The sequence below is a fragment of the Mugil cephalus genome, chromosome 22 (genome assembly GCF_022458985.1).
Source record: "Mugil cephalus isolate CIBA_MC_2020 chromosome 22, CIBA_Mcephalus_1.1, whole genome shotgun sequence".
Taxonomy (NCBI): domain Eukaryota; kingdom Metazoa; phylum Chordata; class Actinopteri; order Mugiliformes; family Mugilidae; genus Mugil; species Mugil cephalus.
Window position 1 is genome coordinate 19210560 of NC_061791.1, and position 21769 is coordinate 19232328.

The following is a 21769-nucleotide window of genomic DNA, read 5'->3' on the forward strand; positions in this document are numbered from 1 at the left end:
CAACTTCATAGCTTCTGCTCCTTCCCCCACCGTGGGTTCAACAAATAGCTATCAAAATGTTAACTGGGATGATTTATTTATTTAACAGATAACCATGAGCTTGAGTTAGCTTGGCTTAAAAAGAGCTTAAAAAGAGCGCCCTCCAATCTGAGGATGCAAAAACGGTTATGCACCTATACGCAGAGAAGGCCTAAGAATATGAACGTGAAATGTGATTTGGTAAAGGAACAGCATCATTACATCATTACAATGTAGTTCAAGCTTCAGTCGCCTGCACTTAATTGCCCAGAAAAAAAACTTTGACTCCAGCAACACATGATTGACACATGGCTGGAATGTGATTTGATAAAGCTTGCCTAAGCTTTAATGAAAAGTTACACTGTCAGAAACACTGCAGTTGAAATGCCAACAAGCCATAAAATGAAAAAGCATCAGGTACTGTGAATAATAAGATTAATGGGAATTTATTCAAATGTAATTCAATGATTTTGATCAAGTTTAGGCTAGCAGAGAAAGCTTTCCCTTAATGGACCACCACTGCAATACATCCAGCCGAGCACAGCCCTTCTAGTGCAGTAGATTGTCATTTACAATGGAGTAGAGGCCTTTCAACAATACTTAAAATTTTTGTCATTTAGGGTTTTGTTCTTCTGTCTTCTGTGTTGTTGGGTTCATATAGTAAGCATATTAAACATCTCATCTCCTAATCAAGTCCAGATAACTCACCTACCTATCCTTCCTTACCTATCCCTTTCCAGGCATTTGGACAAGCCTACTCCACCCAGCGCAAGGTAGCAGAGGACGGAGAGACCAATGAGGAGACGCTGCTGCAGGAGTCAGCTACCAAAGAGGCCTACTACATGGGCCGGCTCCTGGAGTTGCAGTCAGAGCTGAAGCACAGCCGTGCTACAGTGTCCAACACCCAGGCTGACAATGAACACCTTAGCACCATGCTGCAGGAGCTCAGGGAGGTACAGTACAGCTGTTAGAGTAGAACAAGTGATAATATACTGTATCTCGCTGTGTAACATATCATCTTACTGTATTGCAACCCAGTGTCTTGTAGATCTTCTGTTTTCCCAACGTTCGTGTGACACTCTCAGTCAGTCTGGTAGAAATCTAGTTATTATACAAAAGCGTTAAGGTTAACTGTTGTTTTATAAATTGCAAAGCTTGATACAACCTGTCAACCTTGATTCCAAATTCCAATAATTATTGACATAAATTAATTTATTAAAAGACTAATATTTTCTTTTTTTTTTTTTTACTGAAACTGACTAAAACCTTTTTGAGTTTTCGTCGACTGAAACTATAATAAAACTGTCACATAAAGAACAATAAAGTATCGTCTAAAAGACTAAGATTGAATCTAAAATGGCTGCCAAAAACAAAACTGTTGCAACCTTATCTAGAATATCACAAACCCAGAGTGTTTTTATTGAATCCAACAGGTAGTGGTGAAGAAGTTCTTGGGAGTGGTAGTTCAATTTTCTATGGAGATGTACTGTCGATCTTTCAGTGATTGTGTCTTGTAAAACTTTCTCAGCTTAAGTCATCCTGTAACGTAAGCTGCGCCACAAGTAGGATACAACTGTAGTTCTGTTTCATTTCTGTCTCAGCAGAGTAATGAGATGTTGGAGCTGCAGAGGAGTCGAATGCGAGAGGAGATCAGGGAGTACAAGTTTCGAGAGTCACAGCTTCTCCAGGATTATACTGAGCTGGAAGAGGAGAACATCTCCCTGCAGAAACTGGTGTCAACGCTCAGACAGAATCAGGTTCAGCTCACACATTTACTAGCTTATGGTAGTCCATGTGAAAAAAACAATGCAGTTTTGTATAGACTTTTATACCCACTATCTGCTTTACCATCCCTGTTTCAGGTGGAGTATGAAGGCCTTAAGCATGAGATCAAGGTTTTGGAGGAGGAGACGGAGCTCCTCAATAGCCAGTTACAGGATGCGCTCCGTTTGAAGGACATCTCAGACACTCAGCTGGAGGAGGCGCTGGAAACCTTGAAGAGTGAGCGCGAGCAGAAGAACCACCTACGTAGGGAGCTGGTCCACCATCTTAGCATGTGTGACGTGGCCTACACTGGCAGTGCACATCTAATGTTCTCATCTGCACCTCCCAGCGGCGCCGCTACACCAACTACTCTGCTCTCCCCCAACGCAGAGGAGCCAACAAGGTGGACACTGCACACTGAAAATGAATTTATATCCTGCTTACGCATTTACTTGCCAAAGAAGCTTTGAATTGTTTCAGGGTTTGTCCCACCGCCGGTTAGAATGTTGGGAATTAAAATCACAAAGTATTAAGCCCAGAAAATGGATTTCAAATCTGACATATTCACGAGTCATTAGGTTTAGGTCAAAATACTGGTTTTGATTTTAACCTGTACATTGTTTTCTGTAGCCACCTAACATGTGGTACACCAATGTCCCAGTGTATCCATTCTTCTGCCAGATATGTCTGTGATTTCCTCTCAGAAAGCAGTAAAGTCTTAACTTTCGTAGAGACAATAAAGCTAATTTCTTTTAAAATCTAGCTTGGTACAACCACTTTGGTGTTGTAAGAACACTACATTTCAATGTGTAACAGGTGTTGCTGTGTGTTAGTTTCGATGGCAAACTGGTGCTGAGTGACAGCCCATACTATCTGTAGAATTATATTTTTTTGTTATCAACATTTCAATTAACTTGCATTCAACTTGCATGCTATTTTCAGGCTTTAATATTTTGCTTTGAGAGTCTCAGGGGTCCCATCTGTCATCAGGTTGTCTGAGGCACCCCATGTGTTCCTTGAATTGAGTTTTTAGTTGGAAACTACAGTGGTAGTGGCAGATTAGTCCCCATAATTGGGACTTGACATTGATAAGGCTAAACATTATGACCATCTTCCTATTAGTGTGTAGGTCTCCCTTATGCCCCCAAAACAGTTGGTAAGAATAGACATGAACTTTCTGAGGGTGTCCTATAGTAAATGTTGTGAGTTGGGATCTTTGGGTCCCATGGTTGAGGGTAGGAGCCTCTGTAGATCATCCAACAGATACTTGATCAGTTTGGGATCTAGTGAATTTGGAGGCAAGGTCAACACTTTGTGCTGTTTTTCATGTTTTTTTGAGCTGTTCCTAAAGTGTGTCAGGCTGCATCCTGCTGCTAAATAACAGCTACATGAATCCTTCCCAGCAGAACATTGTATAGTCACAAGGTGGTCAGTGTTATTCACTTCTACTGTCAGTGGTTTTAATGTTGTGGCTGATCAGTGTACGTGGGATTCTGGGCCCAGTTCAGTATTGTGGCAGGAGCATACCCTTATCAGCCACAACATTAAAACCACTGACATGTGAGGTGTGTAACATTAATCATCTTGTTGAAATGCAGTGCTTATTCGTGTAGACAATACTTACACCACTCACGTCAATGTCGTTGCTGACCAGGCACCCTCAGCCCACAACAACTCTCCCAGACAACAGCAGCCATCCCCAGGAGGACACGTGGCCTCCTAAACCAGATAAAACTTTAAAATTAGTTCAAGGTATTTAGCTGGCCTCTAAATTGACTGAGTATCCTTAGAGGCAGCTCCTTCAACCCACAGGACCTAAAGGGTCTTACTAACGACATTAGTGGTGCCAGACACCACAGGACACCCTTGTTCCTCAATCAGGAGACATATTATATTGGTCAGATGGTTTAAGATTTTTAAACATGTATGAGGTGACTTTGTACAGTGAAGCCTAAGTTTGGAATGCTTTAAATAGTAATCAGTATAGTACCACCATACAAGAGAATTGATCAGAGCTTTGCCAATTTAGCTATGAACATCCTGCAAATACATAATCTAAATCTCTTGCAAAATCTAAAGTGATATTTGTGAAAGACCTGGTCATAAATTTGTAACTTTCTACTGACCATGTGGGAAGCAACAGATCTTAAAGATACTGTATTCTATCCTGATACGTAGGTGTAACGGCCACCTCCAGGGTGGAACAGGAGCAGGGATGGTGCCCAGGACAAATGGAGAGAGCAAAGGTGGCCGAAAAACTGAGGGGGCAGTGACGGCTGACCTGTTCAGTGAGATGAACCTGACAGAGATTCAGAAGCTGAAGCAGCAACTGATGACGGTGAGCCTGTTGTCTGATCAAGACAGAAACATTTATGGCAGTGACATGAATATGACTGATGTGCCTGCAAAATATTTAAATTAAATACAGTATGCATCACATTATAAATAGAAAGGGGGATACCAGTCTCAGATTAGAAAACAACCAACAACTAACTTAGCACAAGGATAAATAATCAGAAGTGCAGACAGTTGAAATTGGAGCACAGAAAATAAGACTCAACCATGGAAAATGATACCTCAACAACATTCTGGTGATTTAGTTATACTAGGAGCCTGAAGAGCTTTGGTCGGAATATTGGCTCCTCTGAGGATTGCTGTGTTGAATCAGTAATTTAATTACCAAAGATTTAATAGTTGTTCCTGTGTAATGCTGGTCATCTGGTCAGAGTTAGAGGTCAGTTAAATACAGAATAACGGTCCTACCTTATCACGAAGTTTCAAAAACACACCTGCCAGAAACCAGCATATGTACTTTATTAAAGAGGCACGCATCTATCTGAGAAAGAAAAAAACATTTAATTGCTTTGATAATCAGAAACATTTATTTGATTATTTTTATTGTCTGCTGAACATTGGCTGTTTCATAATGTAAGCAGTCAGCTCTTCGTTGAAAAGCTTCTGAATAATTTAGCGTGAAACCACGCAGACAAACAGTGTTCTCACTGCGTAGAGGAGTGTGTCCCTCACTTTACCCCATTGCCTCCTCCTCTCACACACACATGTTCTTGTTTCCTTTCCAACACCTTTTTCTTACCTTTTTCGTCCTCAAATTCTCAGGGTGTTTCTCAAACGACTAAAGCAGTTACTTCATACATCAGACCTTTTCATTTGTGTAAATACACACATCCATGTGTGCATCTGTTTGTGTAATCCCATCTGACCCATGCTCGTTCCCTGCGTGTTCTCTGATAGGCTTGTCTGCAGGAAGTGCTTATTTATATCTCAGCTGAAAAACTACACTATCGACCACTCTTTTTTCCATGGGTGGGTTACATTGTTGCTTCTGCTGCTGTCTGGCCAGTTGTTTTACAAAGTTAATGAATCCACATTTTTTGCTGCAGCATTTTTTACATCCTCATACAACTTGAAGCATTTAGGTTTGGAATAGCAGGATAAGATAGGATTCTTGCCATCCATTTCATATTTTCTGTCCTTCATTTCTCATTTATAAACTGCTCCCCTTAGCAGATTATGTTTTGTATGAGGTTATTCAACGCCTGCCAAAATGCAATAATAAAAAAAGCTATGTCCGGCACACAAGATATACCTCTCCCTAAGGTTGCTGTTGCCCCCTATAGGTTGAACGAGAGAAAGTAGCACTGATGACCAGCCTGCAGGAGTCCCAGACTCAGCTCCGACACACCCAGGGCGCACTGACCGAGCAGCATGAGAAGTCCCTCCGCCTCAGTCAGAAAGTCACTGCCCTCCGCCGCCTTCATCGAAGGGTCAGTCAGGAGGCCCATGGCAGTGCCACCTCTCCGCTCAATTCTGAAACCCTGATGGAGCTGGACAAAGACGAGGAGGAGGCTGAAAAGGAAGGAGAAACTGGAGAGGCTAAGAACGAGGCACTGAATATAAGTCAGGTATTTACATACCAAACTCCAGGCCTGGAGATCTTGCAGTGCAAATACCGCGTGGCGGTAACAGAGGTGGTAGAGCTCAAGGCAGAAATGAAAGTCCTCCGTGAGAGGCTAACTCAGTTCGAGGAGGGAGCAGTGGAGGAGAGGCCAAGACAAAAGATTCAATTGCACAAGCTGGAAAGACAGGTCACCTCGTTGGAAAAGAACTGCCAGGAGGGACAGGAGAAGGTAACCTGTCATTTTGACTGGATGCATTTAGAGAATGAACAGAGATAAAATGTCTCTTCTCCTTCATCCTCTCCTCTCTTCTTTTTTCCTCTCCTCTTCTCTCTTCCCTTCTCAGATCGCTACCTTGGAGCTGAAGTTGCAGGCTGCTCAGTCAGCAGCCAGTGAAAGCCAGGGTGCGCTGAACGCAGCTCAGGATGAGCTGGTGACCCTGAGTGAGGAGCTTGCCCAGCTATACCACCACGTCTGCATGTGCAACAATGAGACGCCCAACCGAGTCATGCTGGACTACTACAGGTATGACTGTTTACTAGTATGACACATGAGGTGCACGAGTAAAAAAAGGCATTTTTTTTTTCCTGTCTATTTTTCTACTTATTATTGTTATTATTCATATCTCTGTTTCTTGTAGGAGAATTTTCAGTTTGCTACGGTAGTCACATACTGTATATGAGAAATAAACCTCATTTATCCTTTCCCCACTGCGAATCATTACATTCTTATCTTACATTCAGACCTTCTGACCTTTATGTTTCATATAGCCCTCATAACTTAAGAAGTTACATATGAATTACTGAATGACTGATTGTTGGAGCATACATCATGTAACTTGTAGGGTGCCACAATGGCCATTTTGCTGTTGTATAAGTCGGAGTCGGAAGGCTTGTTCAGACCTTGCATTAAAATCCAATCTGGGTGATCCGATCGCAGGTGACCAGCTTTAGGTACATGCGTACAGATCGCCCAGATTGGATCTTAATGCAAGGTCTGAAGAAGCACATATAGAGTTGCCCTGGAAATGAGCTGCCTTCCAGTGAGGACAGAACATGTATTGGCCCATGGACCAAAATGTCTGAGTATACCATGAGGATCAGAGGGGCGGAATTCCTTTCTCCCTAACTCTTAATAACTCCTGCCAAATAATAGCTAAAAGATGCCTCAGCTGTTTTAAAAAAGATATGGAGCGTACACTCACTTCCATCCTGAGACAGGACTGTATAAAAGAAAAAAATGCACTCAGATTCTTTTTCTTCTTCTTGGACTGCGTTCAGACGGGATGCTAGATGTACCCATCTTTTGGTACAAAGTTATATTATGAACCGTGATGGGACGGTGCTGACTGGTTGCTAATTTAAGTAAATATTTAAATAAATATAAGTAAATATGCAACATAATGCATTTTCATTTTTTCCAGTAACAAAATGCCTCTAATGAAGCAAAATATTATGACCACCTATCTAATATGAATATATATTTATTGTCGTACTAGCCCTACAAAACCTTTGGAGGTTCCTTCTTGTATCTGTGACCTAGACCTCAATTTTTTGTGGCAAGGTGAAGCTGCCATGTATCCAACACCCTGTTACCTGGTTCATGGTGGGGACTCACCACTGACTGGGACTGTCTCACAACCCTCGCCAATTTTTTGTTTGTTTATTGGTTTAAAATATACAGAGACAATGCACATTTCTTCTGCGTCTAACACAGAATAGTTTACAGGACAGTGGCGAGATCAGTGATGTTGTGTGGTTTAGAGCCTGGAGGAAGAGCTAGAGGTAGCAGAGCTGAGGATGTTGAGGTTTTCTCTGGGTGTGACCGGGATGGATAGGAACAGGAATGAGTACATTAGAGGGACAGCTGAAATAAAGTTAGAGAGGCCAGGTTGAGATGGTTTGGACATGTTCAGAGGAGGGAGAGTGAATATATTGATGGAAGGATGCTGAGGTTAGAGCTGCCAGCCAGGAGGAAGAAGGTTTAGAGATGTAGTGAAGGAGGACATGAAGGTAGTTGGTGTCAGAAAAGAGGATAGGGTGAGATGAAAACAGATGATTCATTGTGTAGACCCTTGGTCCTTGGCATGGTCCATTGTTAAGATAATCAATGTTTTTTCTATGAGTAACGTGCAGCCAACTCCCTAAAGGTGTTAAATGTTCACTTTGTCTTTCTTTTAGACAAGGCAGGGGCCTCAGGGGCCTCTGTGCCAGTCTCAAAGCCATGTCTTCGGACAACAGCAAAGTTCTCCTCACACCACGCCTGGCCAGGCGGCTGGCCGCAGTCTCCTCAGCAACCTCGAGTCCAGCGGACTCGCGGAGCCCCTCGGAGTCCCCATCCAAAGAGCCTTTATCGGGGGAGGGAGGAAGAGAGGAGAAGGAAGTAGACAGGGAGGGCCTTCAGGTGCCGTCTGAGCCGAGCCTGCTGCCCTCCACGCCTCCTACTCGCTCGCCGAGCATCAGTGCCTCTTCATCATCATCATCCTCATCATCGCCTGCCCTGGAGCCAGTTGGTGAACTGCGCAGGGAGCCCATGAACATCTACAACCTCAACGCCATCATCAGAGAACAGGTAGAAATTGGTCTCATGTTGGTGTTACTGGAATTCACTTTTGTCCTATCCTCTCTTAAACTTAAACCTTTCTACCAGATTGTCCTATTTATCTACTTTTACTTTGTATGTATGACAGATATATGAATCATCTCAGTCCTCCTGTTGCTCTCTCCTCCTCTTTTCTCGTCATTCTCTGTTTTTGTGTCTCTACCCAGCTGGCCTCAAGCAGATGGGTTCCTCCATATGAGCAAGCTTTCTTCTAATTCAAAATTTTCCCTTCCACCTTTCGCTTTAGTGCTTGCTTTGGAGGTTTCAGGCTGGGTTCTATAAACACTGTTTTACAGATTGGTGGTTAATTGTTATTGATGCTACATGAATAGAGTTGAACTGAAATTGAATATTTTCTACCATTGCTGCCTGTCCGTCCTCTCTCTATTAATCTCCTGTCTGAGATGTGACAAGATATGACAGTGGTTTCCTTTTTCATCTGTGTGTTCTTGTTGCTCTTCTTCCTTCCTATTCTTTACTTGTATTTTATTCACTCATACATGGCTGAATTCTTCATAGCCTCACTCATCATGTCCCCTGCTTTCTTCCTTTCTTCTTTTCTCTCCTGTCCCTTTAACTCTGAAATACCTCCAAAATTAAATATTTTGTCCTCTTGTCTCTTTGTACCTTCGTCTCATCTCCCCTCCTCTGTTCCCCTAGGTCAAGCACCTCCAGCGGGCAGTAGACAGGTCCCTGCAGCTGTCTAGACAGAGGGCTGCAGCCAGGGAACTGGCCCCTCTGCTGGACAAGGACCGGGAGAGCTGTATGGAGGAGATCCTGAAGCTCAAGTCTTCACTCAGCACCAAAACAGAACAGATTGCTACCCTCAGACTGGTTCTCAAGGCTAACAAACAGGTGAGAGGGCACACATGAGATGTCTTCATCTTGTGTAAATTGGCTCTTGTTCAAGCGTTGGCCGGGACTGAGCTAACTGTGCTATTAGTGAACAGTTCCTAGCACCATAACAAAAGAGGTCTTAGCCATCAGACCTTTAAAGGTCTGTAGTACCACACCGCTAACGTTTTGGCCCGGTGGCCTTTATCAGAGCACGAACGAAAAGAAAATGGAGATTACATCATTTATATAAATATTTTTTCTGCGTGTGTTGTGTGCGGCGAAACTCGGTTTTGGGGCAGTCCCAGTCGGGTAACAGGTGTTGGATAAACGGCTTCACCTTGTCACTTATAAGACAAGGTCTAGGTCTAGGTCACAGATATAAGAAGGAACCTCCAAAGGTTATGTAGGGCTCATCCCAAGATGACTCGCATTTTGTGCTGTTTCCTGACATTGCCTGCACCAACACAGTGGGCGCTTTCACTTTTTATACAGAATTTATAATTTCGGTGTGTGTGTGTTCAAACAGGCGGCAGAGGTGGCTCTGGCCAACCTTAAGAGCAAATATGAGGCGGAGAAATCTATGGTGACGGACACCATGACAAAGCTGAGGAACGAGCTGAAGGCCCTAAAAGAGGATGCTGCCACCTTCTCCTCCCTCCGAGCCATGTTTGCCACCAGGTCAGAGACAAAACAGCCAATATTTCTATATATTACCAGTGACTCAAATGACTGTAAATCTGAAACCCTTTGCTGGCAGTGGTGGCTCTCAATGCTGGAATCAACAGACCTTTTAATCGAAAAACATTTTAGTCACTGTGGTGACAAAACATTTTTTGTATAATCTGTTTTATTACTATGTCAGTGCCTGCAATGTAAGTATGAAGCTACTGCCAGTCACCAACTTAACTTAGCACAAAGGCTGCAACCTGGGGGGAAACATATTAGCGCTCTGAAGGTAATCATGTCTGCCCAGTCGCAAATATAAATCAAATTAATTTCCAATTTTAAACTGGTAAACCCTGTCTATTTTCATCTGGCTCGTGATCTCTTCTACATTCCCTTTTGGATTTTCTTTCACGTTTTCCTCTTTCAATACCTCTGCCTCCAACAGGTGTGACGAGTATGTGATCCAGCTGGATGAGATGCAAAGGCAGCTTGCTGCGGCGGAGGACGAGAAGAAGACTCTGAACTCCCTCTTGCGGATGGCCATCCAGCAGAAGCTAGCCCTCACCCAGCGCCTGGAGGATTTAGCTTTTGATCAAGAGCAGTCCCATCGCACCCGGGGGAGCAGGCTGACCCGTGGGAAGACCAGAACCCCCAAAGTAAGTCCATCATCCTTGGCTTCAGCCCACAACCAAGCCCAAGGCTCTACTTCAGCCTCGGCAGCCCCTGGCAGCCTTCCCCCTACAAGCCTCACTAGTCCTATGTCGCTTCTTCTTGATGATCCCTTGGCCCCGGTTAGCCCGTCTGCAGTCAGTGCAGCCGCTGCTGCTCTAGCCTCAGTTCTCACCTCCCCTACATCACACATACCCACTAGTAGTCCAACATCACCACTGGTCACCTCACTGGCCGGGCCTCCAGCGCCGGAGAGTCCCCCGTCTTTGGAGGCCCCCTGCTCTCCCTTGATACAGACCTCACCCTCAACCCCTCTGAGGCTGGTCCACTCCCAGTGGACACTGGGGGCGCGGACGTTGGTGGTTGACTCCCATAGCGTCAGTGTCAACATCGCCCCTTCTCTGCCTCGTGGCTCAGGCTTCTCCAGGCTCTACACCCCAGAATCTCATACCTCTCCCCCGTCCACCACCAGATCGGCCCTGTCAGGATCCACCCCTTCCTCTCCCTATCGGTCCCCTATCCTGGGGCTCAGGCGCTCCATGTGGAGTCCCTCACCCCGAACTCGGCCCCTGTCCAGCATGACACGCTCCTCTGGCCTCTACACTCATTCTTCATCCTCTCCTTCCTCCTCTTACTCCCCTTCCTCCTCTCACAGCTATTCCTCTGCCTACTCCTCTCCTGCTCTAGCTCCCTCTAGCTCCTACCTCAGCTCTGGCACCTCCACCTCCTACAGTCACTCCAGCCACTACACTCCCCTCTACCCCAGATACTACAGCTCTTACCGGCCCCGGGAATGACCTTATACTGTAAATCCTTTACTACAAGCCTATTGAAGGCTTCTCCTGCGGGCTCCTTATTGACACTAAAACTTCAACACCTATCATCCTTCTCTTTTTGTCACCTGAGAGAGTGGGGGCTCACAGAGTGGAGGACATAGTGGTTTCCTGTTTTCCCTTTCCTGTTTTCCTGTGCCTAAACCTTGGCCACTGGGTTTTGAATGTTCAGTGACTTTGCTCAGGGATTTGACATAAGGAGCACAAGCGACCCTGCCTTCCTTTTATTCTGAGACTGCTGACTGGTCCACAGGACGACGTTAATAGGGACTTTTTAATGAGAGTTTTTAGCATATAGGTTTTTCAGGTCGAGACCACACATGCATGATGTGTTTAAAAACACAGAGACACTGGGACACTGACTCCACACTTGGCACATAAATTCATCGCGACACTCAAGTGTCACTGAAAAGCATCTTCTATATTCAATGTAATATCCAAACTGTTTTAAATGGTAGTGAGTCTCATAAAATGTATACACAAACACTGTAAACCACATATTTTTTATTTTATCTATAAGTTTTTGGATGCTTGAGGGATCAGTATGATTCAAATGAAGTAAGCTGTCTCAAGTGAGATATTCCCATAGGCAGATGGCCTTACACTCAAAGGTGGGGTCACTAGTCCTAAAGAAGGGTGGAAGAGAAGAGCGTTCTCCCCAAAAGAATTTATGTTGTGGCACTTTGTAAATCTAGTAGTTCTTTGGAGAATTTAAAAAAAAAAAGAGCCTGCAGCTATCTGCCACATCTGGTCAATCACCGCTGGTTGACTGTTGCCTCACAACCATAATTTGCATTTGACAACCGCTGTTCGAAGCATACTGATTCCTTTAGTTGTCTATACTTAACGAATGCATACGCGGATTGTGTTTTAGACAGCTGTGGATGAAGAGTGATGGTCAAGCACTGGGTACCCCCCCCCCCCCCCCCCCCCCCCCCCCCCCCCCTCCTGGAATCAAGAATTGGCTTGTGCACCTCATTGTTAAATGCTCTCTTCATCCAGGGTTGTTGCATCAGTCTTTAGCTAATTTTGTCCACCTCTAGCACCACCAAGTGGTTTGCTCCTATAAAGCAATACTCAGCTATGCCCGCTCACGCTTGGATGCTCTTATTCTGCAGACTTCCTTTGCTTTTCATATGAATTATGATTTATCTTACATAATGTAAGTGTAGGTTGTTTGGAAAGGCATGGCAGAGGAAAAACAGAGAAGGAAGACAAGAGTGTACTCAAACAAGGCAGAAGCCCAGATCAGCTTAATCCCATAGCCTAGTCACTGTAGCAACAAGAGAGCTACATGTGTGTCTCAGTCATTGATGTATTTTTTTTATTAAATTATTGTAATAAAGCTAAACAATTTACTCATCATTTAATGGAAATGCACCACAATCACTATCAGACCTGAAATTCAATTCATAGACCTCTAATCATACTACTGAAAAGATGGCCACATGATGTAGAGACAAATTTTTGTCAATATTAAAAAAAAATCTACACTTTCTATTCGCACAACAATGAGAGGGAATGATAGAAGGTTGTTCTGACTCACCCCCATCGTGGCTGACTGGCAGTTACTGATACATTAGTAGTACTGGTAACAGAACTGATTTGTTTTCGATCTCTGTGAAGTCTTTCTCACAGCACTGCACCAAACTCAGGGAACGTGACACACCTCATTCCACCAGGAATGAGTGTACAACCAAACCAGAAGTGGCACCACAAGCAAGATGTGTCATTGAACGAGAGAACAGATAGATTGAGTGTTAGGGTTTAGCTCTTGTCGAGTGGAACGAGTTCTAAGATATATGTGTGTGTTACCCACAGTCACAAAAGCAGACTTTTTATCTGGGTGTCCTGGCTTGGTGTAGCCTAGATTAGACTGATGGTCTCTTCATACTGCTGTTTTAATTTGCTAAGTTAGAATTATTGTTTGATTGTATTCAGGCTTAGATGGCCTTTTTCTCATTAGTTTGTTGACATGTTTCTTTCTGTTAAGAAGGAGAGAGCAGCTAAGAGAAATCCCTCTTATCTCTTATATAAATTGTAGTGGTCGTAATTGCAGTCTGAACAAAAACAGGCTGAAAATCCACTTTCCAGAACCTTTTATTTATCCATTGTCCAGTATGTGTACATCTACCAAACTAGCCTCCATGTATATTTACTTTGTTGTGATTGACCTGGGTTGACACCCGCTTATTTCTTAAAATGTTTCACATCCTTTAAACCATGGATCACATTTGAAATTCTACCAATTCAGCACACATGATACCGTATTCCCTGTGTCTGTGTGTGCCTTAAAGTATCTACTACATACTGTACAGTACCTTCACGGTGTAGCCTAATAACAAGCGACCTTCTCTGACTGATTGTCTTTGCCTGGACATACAAACCTTTTCCTCAATGTGCTTCCTTTATCTATTTATTTCCAAACCTGTACCTCAGGCTAAAATGCTGTTTTTTATGTGTTCGTCTTTGGCCTGTATTGTTTTTACAGGGGTGGACAACGCTTTTTTCAGACTATACATGGAATGTCAGTAGATTTTCTTTTTTTTTTTTTCTGAATACTGTCTAAAAATACAGATTTGAAAATGACTTCCCCATGTCCCCTTCAGCCTTACACTTTCTGCTCTTTTCTATCACTGGGACCTTTAATCATTACTTTTCTTTGTTTTTATGTTCATCTTTCCATATTGTGAGGAGTCAGACTATCACTGTTGTCCATTGACTGTTGTGGTCAAATGCTGTAAATGGATGCACACAAGCCTACTACTCACAGCGTTTTTCTATGTGCAGTTTGGGGCATAAACTCATTTGACAGGCAGATCAGATTACTGATTGGCTCCTATGCAAGTAATTTTTGTCACGAAGGGCCCACATCTTGTCCTCATGTGTTGTTATGTCAGGCTGTATTAAAAGAGCATTTTATTGACCTCATAAACACACAAGAAAAATATTACGAAAGAAAATATTACTGGATACCCCCAAGATAGATCTAGTAAAAGACAAAATCTCAATTACTATGATGGTCAAGAAATATCTGACCCATTAAAAGTAACTATGTAACATAAAAGATAACGATAAAGACAGATTCATCTTTTTTTATCGTTTCCATTGTTTTGAATTATATCTGGTTCAAAAGACTGACTTATGTTTTAGTGTGGCTTTTTATGAGTTGTATGTTATTAACCAGGTGGATCCTGCATTTCTGGATAATTGTGTCTGGAGGAATCCATTGCCAGCACTTAGTTTGAATAACTTTTTTGTGTTTATATTATATAAAGATGTGTTTATGACCACAAAGCTGAGACAGACTGAGACGTTGCAAGACTTAAGGTGAACTTGGTAGCAGCATGGTTTATATTCAATAAGGGTCCACAAGGGCCAACTGGATGCTTCTCAGCACAGAAGGTATATTTGGCTAAAATGGTAGCGCTGCTTTCTCAGTCAGTTATTTTATTAACGATTTATTTATTTATTTGGTTGACTTTGGTATGCATTTTCACTATTTTACAGGTTGCTAACAGCAAGACAACCTTCCTCCCTGTTACAAAATGCCCACGTTCAGACAGACAGCGGTGCAGAACATTATGTCATAATCCATTTCTTTATTTTTCAGTAAGCACTAAGCAAAAAATAATGGCTACTTGGGTAGTACACCCTTCATAAATGTAAAGGTGAATTGTGTCCCAGACAGATCATTATGACCATTGACCATGTCATGGAACTTTACCTTCAGTTTCATGTCAAACTCACAAACCGACTTTTAATTAGCTGAGGCAAAACCGAGGTGAAACTAAAGTGGAATCAGGCAGAAGGAGTATTAGGATTTGGTATGTGTGTGGCTTGTTTTCTGATTGAGGTTAAAGAAGGAAACTAGTACAATCTCCTCTCTGTGACCCCCCCACTCTGCTCACTCAGATGAACACACAGTGACACAAGCAACTCATGTGTTCTCCACGACCAGCAAGCAAATGCAAAATCTCCAACTAACAAGAGACAACATGAAGTCTGTCAAATGGTGTTTTCTGCCCCATGGTACGCACACGGAAATACAGCTTTGTTTGATTGATATAGGAATTATTCAAAAATACTGTTCATGAGTTATATAAATATATAACTGAGAAACGTGCCATAGAGACATTTCATACAAGTAGTGGTCAGAGGAATCATATTATGAGGTGTGTTTCCATCACAGGAAATTTCCCAGAGCAAAAGTAACTGAAGAATCCCTGTTAAGAATGTAGCATTTTTTCAAGGTTCAGTAACTTGGGGGTTGCTGATTAGTCAAATTTGACTGCTGTTTGTGGCTGGCAATGTTCATGAGGGATTTCAAATGTGATATGTCGATGACCAAGTCCCTTTGTCATACATGAATGTGTAAAAAAAAAAAAAAGCCATGACAGTCCCTCTTCTTTAGTTCACATCCAGTCAGCAACTTGGAAGAGCTTAAGTCAAGAAAATGTAAAGGCAGCTACCATTATCTAGATAACCTAGAAACCTTACCTTTACTTTAGTACACCCAACTATGTTAAAGTTATTTTGCCAAGTTGGTAATGCAGCCTCTATTGATTTATACTGCTTTATACTAGACTGAAATACAGAATCTACGAGAACAACAGCTAACTCCTGAGGTGACATTTGGTCTTCTGCTTTCTATTAATGCACTGTGCTTCATAGTTGGTGCAGCACTACTCAATGCTGGCACTTGCAGAAATGAAGAAGAGGAGTGGCGTCTCCTCTGGAGTTTGAGTAACACCATGCTTAAACTGTAGCAGCGAAGTTGAGCTCCAGTAGCATTAATTGGAATGAATTGACAGCCATGTTTGGTTTGGATTCATTAAGTACATCTGTGATGATTTTCACAGTGCAAACATGAGCAGCCCAAATCATCGAATGAAATTAAGTCCGATTTTTTTGTCGAAACCTGCTTAACCAGAGATAGTGGCCTTGTGTCACCCACCCCAGCCCTGACTTTGCCATACGGATACACTAACAACCACAGTTTTTCTTTACTGGGACTGAGCTGGGAGTTCAGTGCTTGGATACAGCAATCTGCATCTCTGAGCTCATCCCGTCCAAGACTGTTAAATGTCATACCACTGAATGTTTCCAATGCCTGTCTGCTTTCTGACCACTTTATATGCACGTGTACACATCAAGTATTTTAAAGCTTTAACTGTACAGTGTTATGTTAATATATATTGTAAATATTTAAGAATGAATACAACATGTGTCGTGTTTTGTTCAATTTGCTGCACTGACAGTAGTTCCACAGTTTTAACTTCTCAGTCGAGTTTTTAACTCACTGGTATGTGGGTAAGTGTTTAGTCCTTGAAATCTTCTTTGGATAAGCCTTCATTATTTTAAGTGTTTAAATCTCTATAAATGTGTCGCAGTGTTTATCTAACAGTGTTAGTCTCTTGCAGATCGTCAGTAGCCTTCTACCACAGTGCCGTTCCTCGTATCCTCCCCACAGCTGAGGGTCTGGGCCTCCTCAGTTCACATCCCAGGTAACGGAATTTCTCTGCCCTCCGCAGAACCTGTCAGCTTACCCTACAAGAACCTCTCTGATTGTATAAAAAGTGCTCAATAGAATGAAGGTCTAAAGCAACGGCCCTCTTAATTTGCCTCCATTACCTGTAAATTGCCCGTGACTGGGTGGTTATTTTTCAAAAAAAAAGTAAATAACACATTATATCATAATTTGCTCATTGAGAAAGTAATTATTTTTCAGCAGTGATAGGTTGGTCAAGTGCCTTTAATCAACTATAAATCCTCCACGCCTGCCTTTTTTTTTTATTTAACATGTGTACACACCATAGGCTGTATATAAATATGAACAATGCATCCCTGCTTCCTTGCATTGGCCAAACTGGCGCTATCTTGTTTCTGTAGTGTCACATTACTAACACTTGAGTATGCATTAGTGTTATATTACCTTCCTAAAATTAGAGAAACCATAACTTACTTTATTTGTATTTTAGTGTGGAACTTATGACCTGTACTGCATCCAGACACCAGAGGGAGCTCTACTCGCTTTGCCTTCACTTTTGAGGAGCTGTTCCATCATCTTTGTATAGTCAATGGTAGAAACAGTAAACAAGTTTAACAAACAGGCCCCTCACAGTATTAGGATTTACTGACCGGACACAGCTAGCATAAGCCTTAGTGATTGCACACAGCTGTTTTGAAGAAATGTAAAAACAAAGCTGGCTCTTGCATGCTTGCCTACCTGCAGCTAACATTTGCCGCATTAGCCACTGTTTGTTCTCCTTCTTCTCCTGGAAGTTTGCAGAATGTATGCTCAGATTGACATTAAAGGATGGTTTATAGATTACAATGCTGAAAGTAGAAACTTTCCCAACGGCACAGGGAGTTGTAACCATATGTCATCACAGTTTGACACATCTGAATGTTTTACAAAGACGAATAGAGAAATATTCTGATCAAGATATACCAAACTGATATAATCCAAACAGGCTAGCTGCTATAGTATTATCAAAAGACACTGAGGATTAGTTTAGAGAGTTGTGAGGGTTGTGAACTACTTTGAATGCAGACACCACACCTTACTATGCTATTCCACAGATGGCTGCTGTACATAATGGGTTATGAAAAACCGCTTAACTCAAGTGTTTCACATTGGAGGTAAACTGTGCTTTCTAATCCTCAGCAGCAGTATGTCAGTCCTCTTGGATTGCTACGCAAACATCTGCCCTGAGTGCCTACTCTCTGGCTCTCTTCTGGGTCCTCCATCTCTGTAGAAAACTACCCCTGATCCCGACCTCTCAACCTTGAAGACTTGCTCAGCATATTAAGCCGAACTGAAAACTGTCCCTCAAGGCCTTTACAGGGCATGCCTGGCTCACATTTACTTTTCTTCGGGGAATCAGAAGTGATAGTCTACTTTGACAGTTGCTACTGCCAACAGAGCGACATGAACCTACTGCTCTCAATACCTATTATCTATGTATCAGTGCATAATTCTGTGTGTTTTCAATCATCAGATTGTATTTGTGTGATTCCCTGTGGTTATTGTGTGTCATTTGGTCCTCAGATATTTTATGCATATCTCAAACAGTATATTAACCATTGTGTGTATTTCATTAAGCATGTGCATCTCTAGTTTTTAACTTTTGATATTCCAAAAGTTGCTGCTTCTTTTTAACTCACACAGTCCTTCTACATGCGTCACGTCCTGGACATTGCGGCTGTTTTTTCATTAAACAAAGAACATATATACACCGATCAGCCACAATATTAAAACCACTGACGACCACCACATCTTGTGACAATACGATGTTCTACTGGGAAACCTTTGAACTTAGCATTCGTGTGGAAGTTACTTAGAAATGTATCACCCACCTAGACCAGACCAGACAACCCCACCCCATAGCAATGACACTCTTTGATGGCAGCAGCCATCCCCAGCAGGATGCAGCCTGACACAGACAGGTGTTGACCTGGCCATCATATTCACTAGATCCCATACTGATCAAGTATCTGTGGGATGATCCACGGAGGCCCCTCCCCTCAACCCATAGGACATTAAAGCCCCCCACTAGCAGCATTGTGTTGCCAGACACTACAGGACGCCCTCAGAAGGCCCATGTCCGTTCTCTGAGGAGGCACAAAAGAGACCTACACAATATTAGGCAGGTGGTCATAATGTAATGCCTGATCGGTGTAGCCTGTTTTAAATTATATTTGTGTATCCATATAAAACTCTGAAATTAAATATCTACATATGCATAGACCTATACAGTATGCAAAGCAACAGAGGGAACTGGATAAGACCATTACCAAAAGGAACTTTCAGATTTGAATGGTTTTGGAGACATCACATAATAGAGAGAAAGCTACTACAAGTCCATTTACCATTCTATCACCAGGAATATCTGTGTCGGAGACAAGACAAATTTGTTCTTTGTTCAGCCACGTGTAGGGTATGCAGGAAGTTTCAGGTATCAGCCTTACCATGGTTGCAAGTGATTAAGCCTGCCACAATGTTGGTTGCATGTGATATGTTAGAATGTGTTCTCCTTTGGTCTCATTCAGCGCATTGATATAATGTCGCAGTGTTCAGTTTGAACCCTGCAAAGCGCACTCTTGTTGTCAGTTATAATGGCTTTCCATTTGGTACTGGAACTACAGCGAGTACACTACTCAGCTGACACTGAGCCCCATGCTTTGACATCACTCTCGTACAACTGAGATTGATTACAACATGCACATTAATGTGCATCAAAAGGAAGTTTGGACCTTGGACTACTACTTTATCCAATTGAAAAGTAATCTTGGAACAAATTACAACAGAAACCAGCAAATTTGTGTCACAAATGGTCACTACCTTGAAAGCTAGTGATTTTTTAATTGGTACCATTGATGTTGTCGCGTCAAAATACATGCATTTTGAGTCCAAGCCTTCAATAAAAAAAAGTTTTTAAAATTGATGTCACAGCCATCTTACCAAAGTAGCCACCATCTTGTTTTTTTTTTGTTTGTTTTTTTTTGAATACTGGAATACTGATTTGATTTTCAGCACCATTTTGATTAATTACAAATATTTCCAAATTTAGAAAAAAGCTAATCTTGCTCATCAAAAACATTTAAAGGATGCTTTTTTTCCTCATCACGCTGGTGGAAATGGGCTTCCATAAGAATAAGCACAAAGTAAGCAATGCATTCCAAATACCTGCTGTGTTTGACAGTTCATCATATCGAATGTAGTTTTCCTAATTGTTCTGATGACAGTGCTTGGATGTATAACCTCTGATGCAGTGATAACAGCAATGCTCCTCTGCTCTTCTGCAACGAAATGGGACATTGGTTATCACTCCAGTAATGCTCACTCACTCATTGCACCATGCTCAACTGCCAAAAGTTGAAGCCAGCAGGACAGTACTGGATATAAGCTGGAGTCCGGAGAGAACAATAATGTGTAATAATTGAAAATGACAAGTAATTGCATCATAAATCTGTATTCCATTTAAGACTGTTAGGGAATCAAAGATTTCAGACTTTGTTACAAAGCAAACAATGAATGAATGCCTCCAATGTAATGTTCAGATACAGGCCACGCTGGGTGAGAATATAGAAGCAAGAAAAAAGAATAGTATGCAGAAACGGTGAAGTTACAAAGAAAAGTGGAATTAGAAATAATTTTTCTCGCTCTTTGTTAACCTCCTTCACCTGATACAACACAGCTATGTGAAGATGTGAAGATCTGTATTAATAAGCAATATTGTTGCAATATGTATGTTTCAGAAATGGCTGCCCAGAATCCTCCCTTTCAAATCAGAAATAAATTACTCATACTCTTTTCTTTTTTGTGTGTGTCCAATATATCCTTCGTGATGGCTGCACAACTGGATCCCACTTTGACACCAAGTAGTTTTGGAAACTTGCCTTTTTAAGTACAGAGATGTATTCTGGTGAGAAACACAGCAACACAAAGCTGAACAGACCCTAAGATCCTTTTTTTTTTTTTTAGTTAAAAATGCTTAGAGACAGGCAACAACCATAATGCATGATGGCCGGCAGAGACATGTTCCATCTTTCTTGAAATTGTTAGAACCTCTGAATAGGACAATCAAAAAAAACAACAACAACAACATCAACAACAAAACAACACAAAAAACAAGTTCTGGAACTCAGAAGTGTTTCTTGGACGTATTTTCTCTGTAGAGGCATACTGGGTGTTCTGGTCTCAGTTGTGGGGCAGAATAGAACATGTGGGATTATTATTCACTCAGTCTGTCCGTAGGTTCAACATATTAACCACTAGAGGGAGCACATGTATATGGATTAGTGACTCACTGCAGTGGATGCACAAGGGAGTTCACAAGTCCTTACAAAAAAGTGATCTTTTTTTTTGTTTTTTTTTTGTTTTTTTTTTATGAATCCACAAAACACCAGAGTCAAAGTGTCGACGCTAAGTTATTTGAATACCTGCTCAATTTGACTTGGTCCTTGGCACCTGGTACGACTTTTTTCCTTTGCATGCATGGCTGCCAAGGATTATATTAGAGGTTCTGACTAAAGGGTCATTTATACAAATAAAGGATTATCTTATCTTGTTTTGGGATGTTAGAAATTCAGTTTGTTTCCCAGTGTATGAATCAATTCACCGTCCCTGTTATTTGTCCCCTTATCACTGAGCACTGTGGGCCCTTTCTGAAAGACAAGCAACATTTATTACTTCTCAGCTAAAGACAGGAGTCTGAAATGAATAATGACTGCACTGTAGACTCAGTCCCACGAGTCTCATGTGGTTAGGGTAACATGAAAATGCCTTGTGACTTTTTAAATGATCTTTCAATGTAATACGTCTCTTGGGCGGATTGAAATTCCTTCTACTTTATCTACACAGATGCTTGTATACCTACACCATATATACACACTGTATTCATTGGAAACATGTTGGAGAGGACTTTTAAAAGGTTGGTGTGAGCAGGAGAAGTATTC

At 42.0% G+C, this 21769-nt stretch overlaps 1 protein-coding gene across 5 annotated transcripts in view; it reads left to right on the forward strand.

Annotated features, from left to right (window-relative positions):
* Positions 1-20626, forward strand: part of LOC125000284 (protein bicaudal D homolog 1-like) — a 36615-nt gene extending 15989 nt beyond the window's left edge. For 2 of the 5 annotated variants that reach the window (XM_047575721.1, XM_047575723.1), the window contains exons 2-11: positions 759-971; positions 1620-1775; positions 1881-2185; positions 3961-4120; positions 5421-5930; positions 6046-6224; positions 7880-8270; positions 8961-9155; positions 9664-9815; positions 10249-12237. In XM_047575721.1, coding sequence (XP_047431677.1) covers positions 759-971; positions 1620-1775; positions 1881-2185; positions 3961-4120; positions 5421-5930; positions 6046-6224; positions 7880-8270; positions 8961-9155; positions 9664-9815; positions 10249-11269 — 3282 coding nt within the window. In that variant the 3' untranslated portion in view covers positions 11270-12237. Of the gene's footprint in view, positions 1-758; positions 972-1619; positions 1776-1880; positions 2186-3960; positions 4121-5420; positions 5931-6045; positions 6225-7879; positions 8271-8960; positions 9156-9663; positions 9816-10248; positions 12238-16728; positions 16813-17975 lie in introns of those variants that run through there. The other 3 variants (XM_047575722.1, XM_047575724.1, XM_047575725.1) reach the window with 2 other exon arrangements.
* The last annotated feature ends 1143 nt before the right edge of the window (positions 20627-21769 follow it).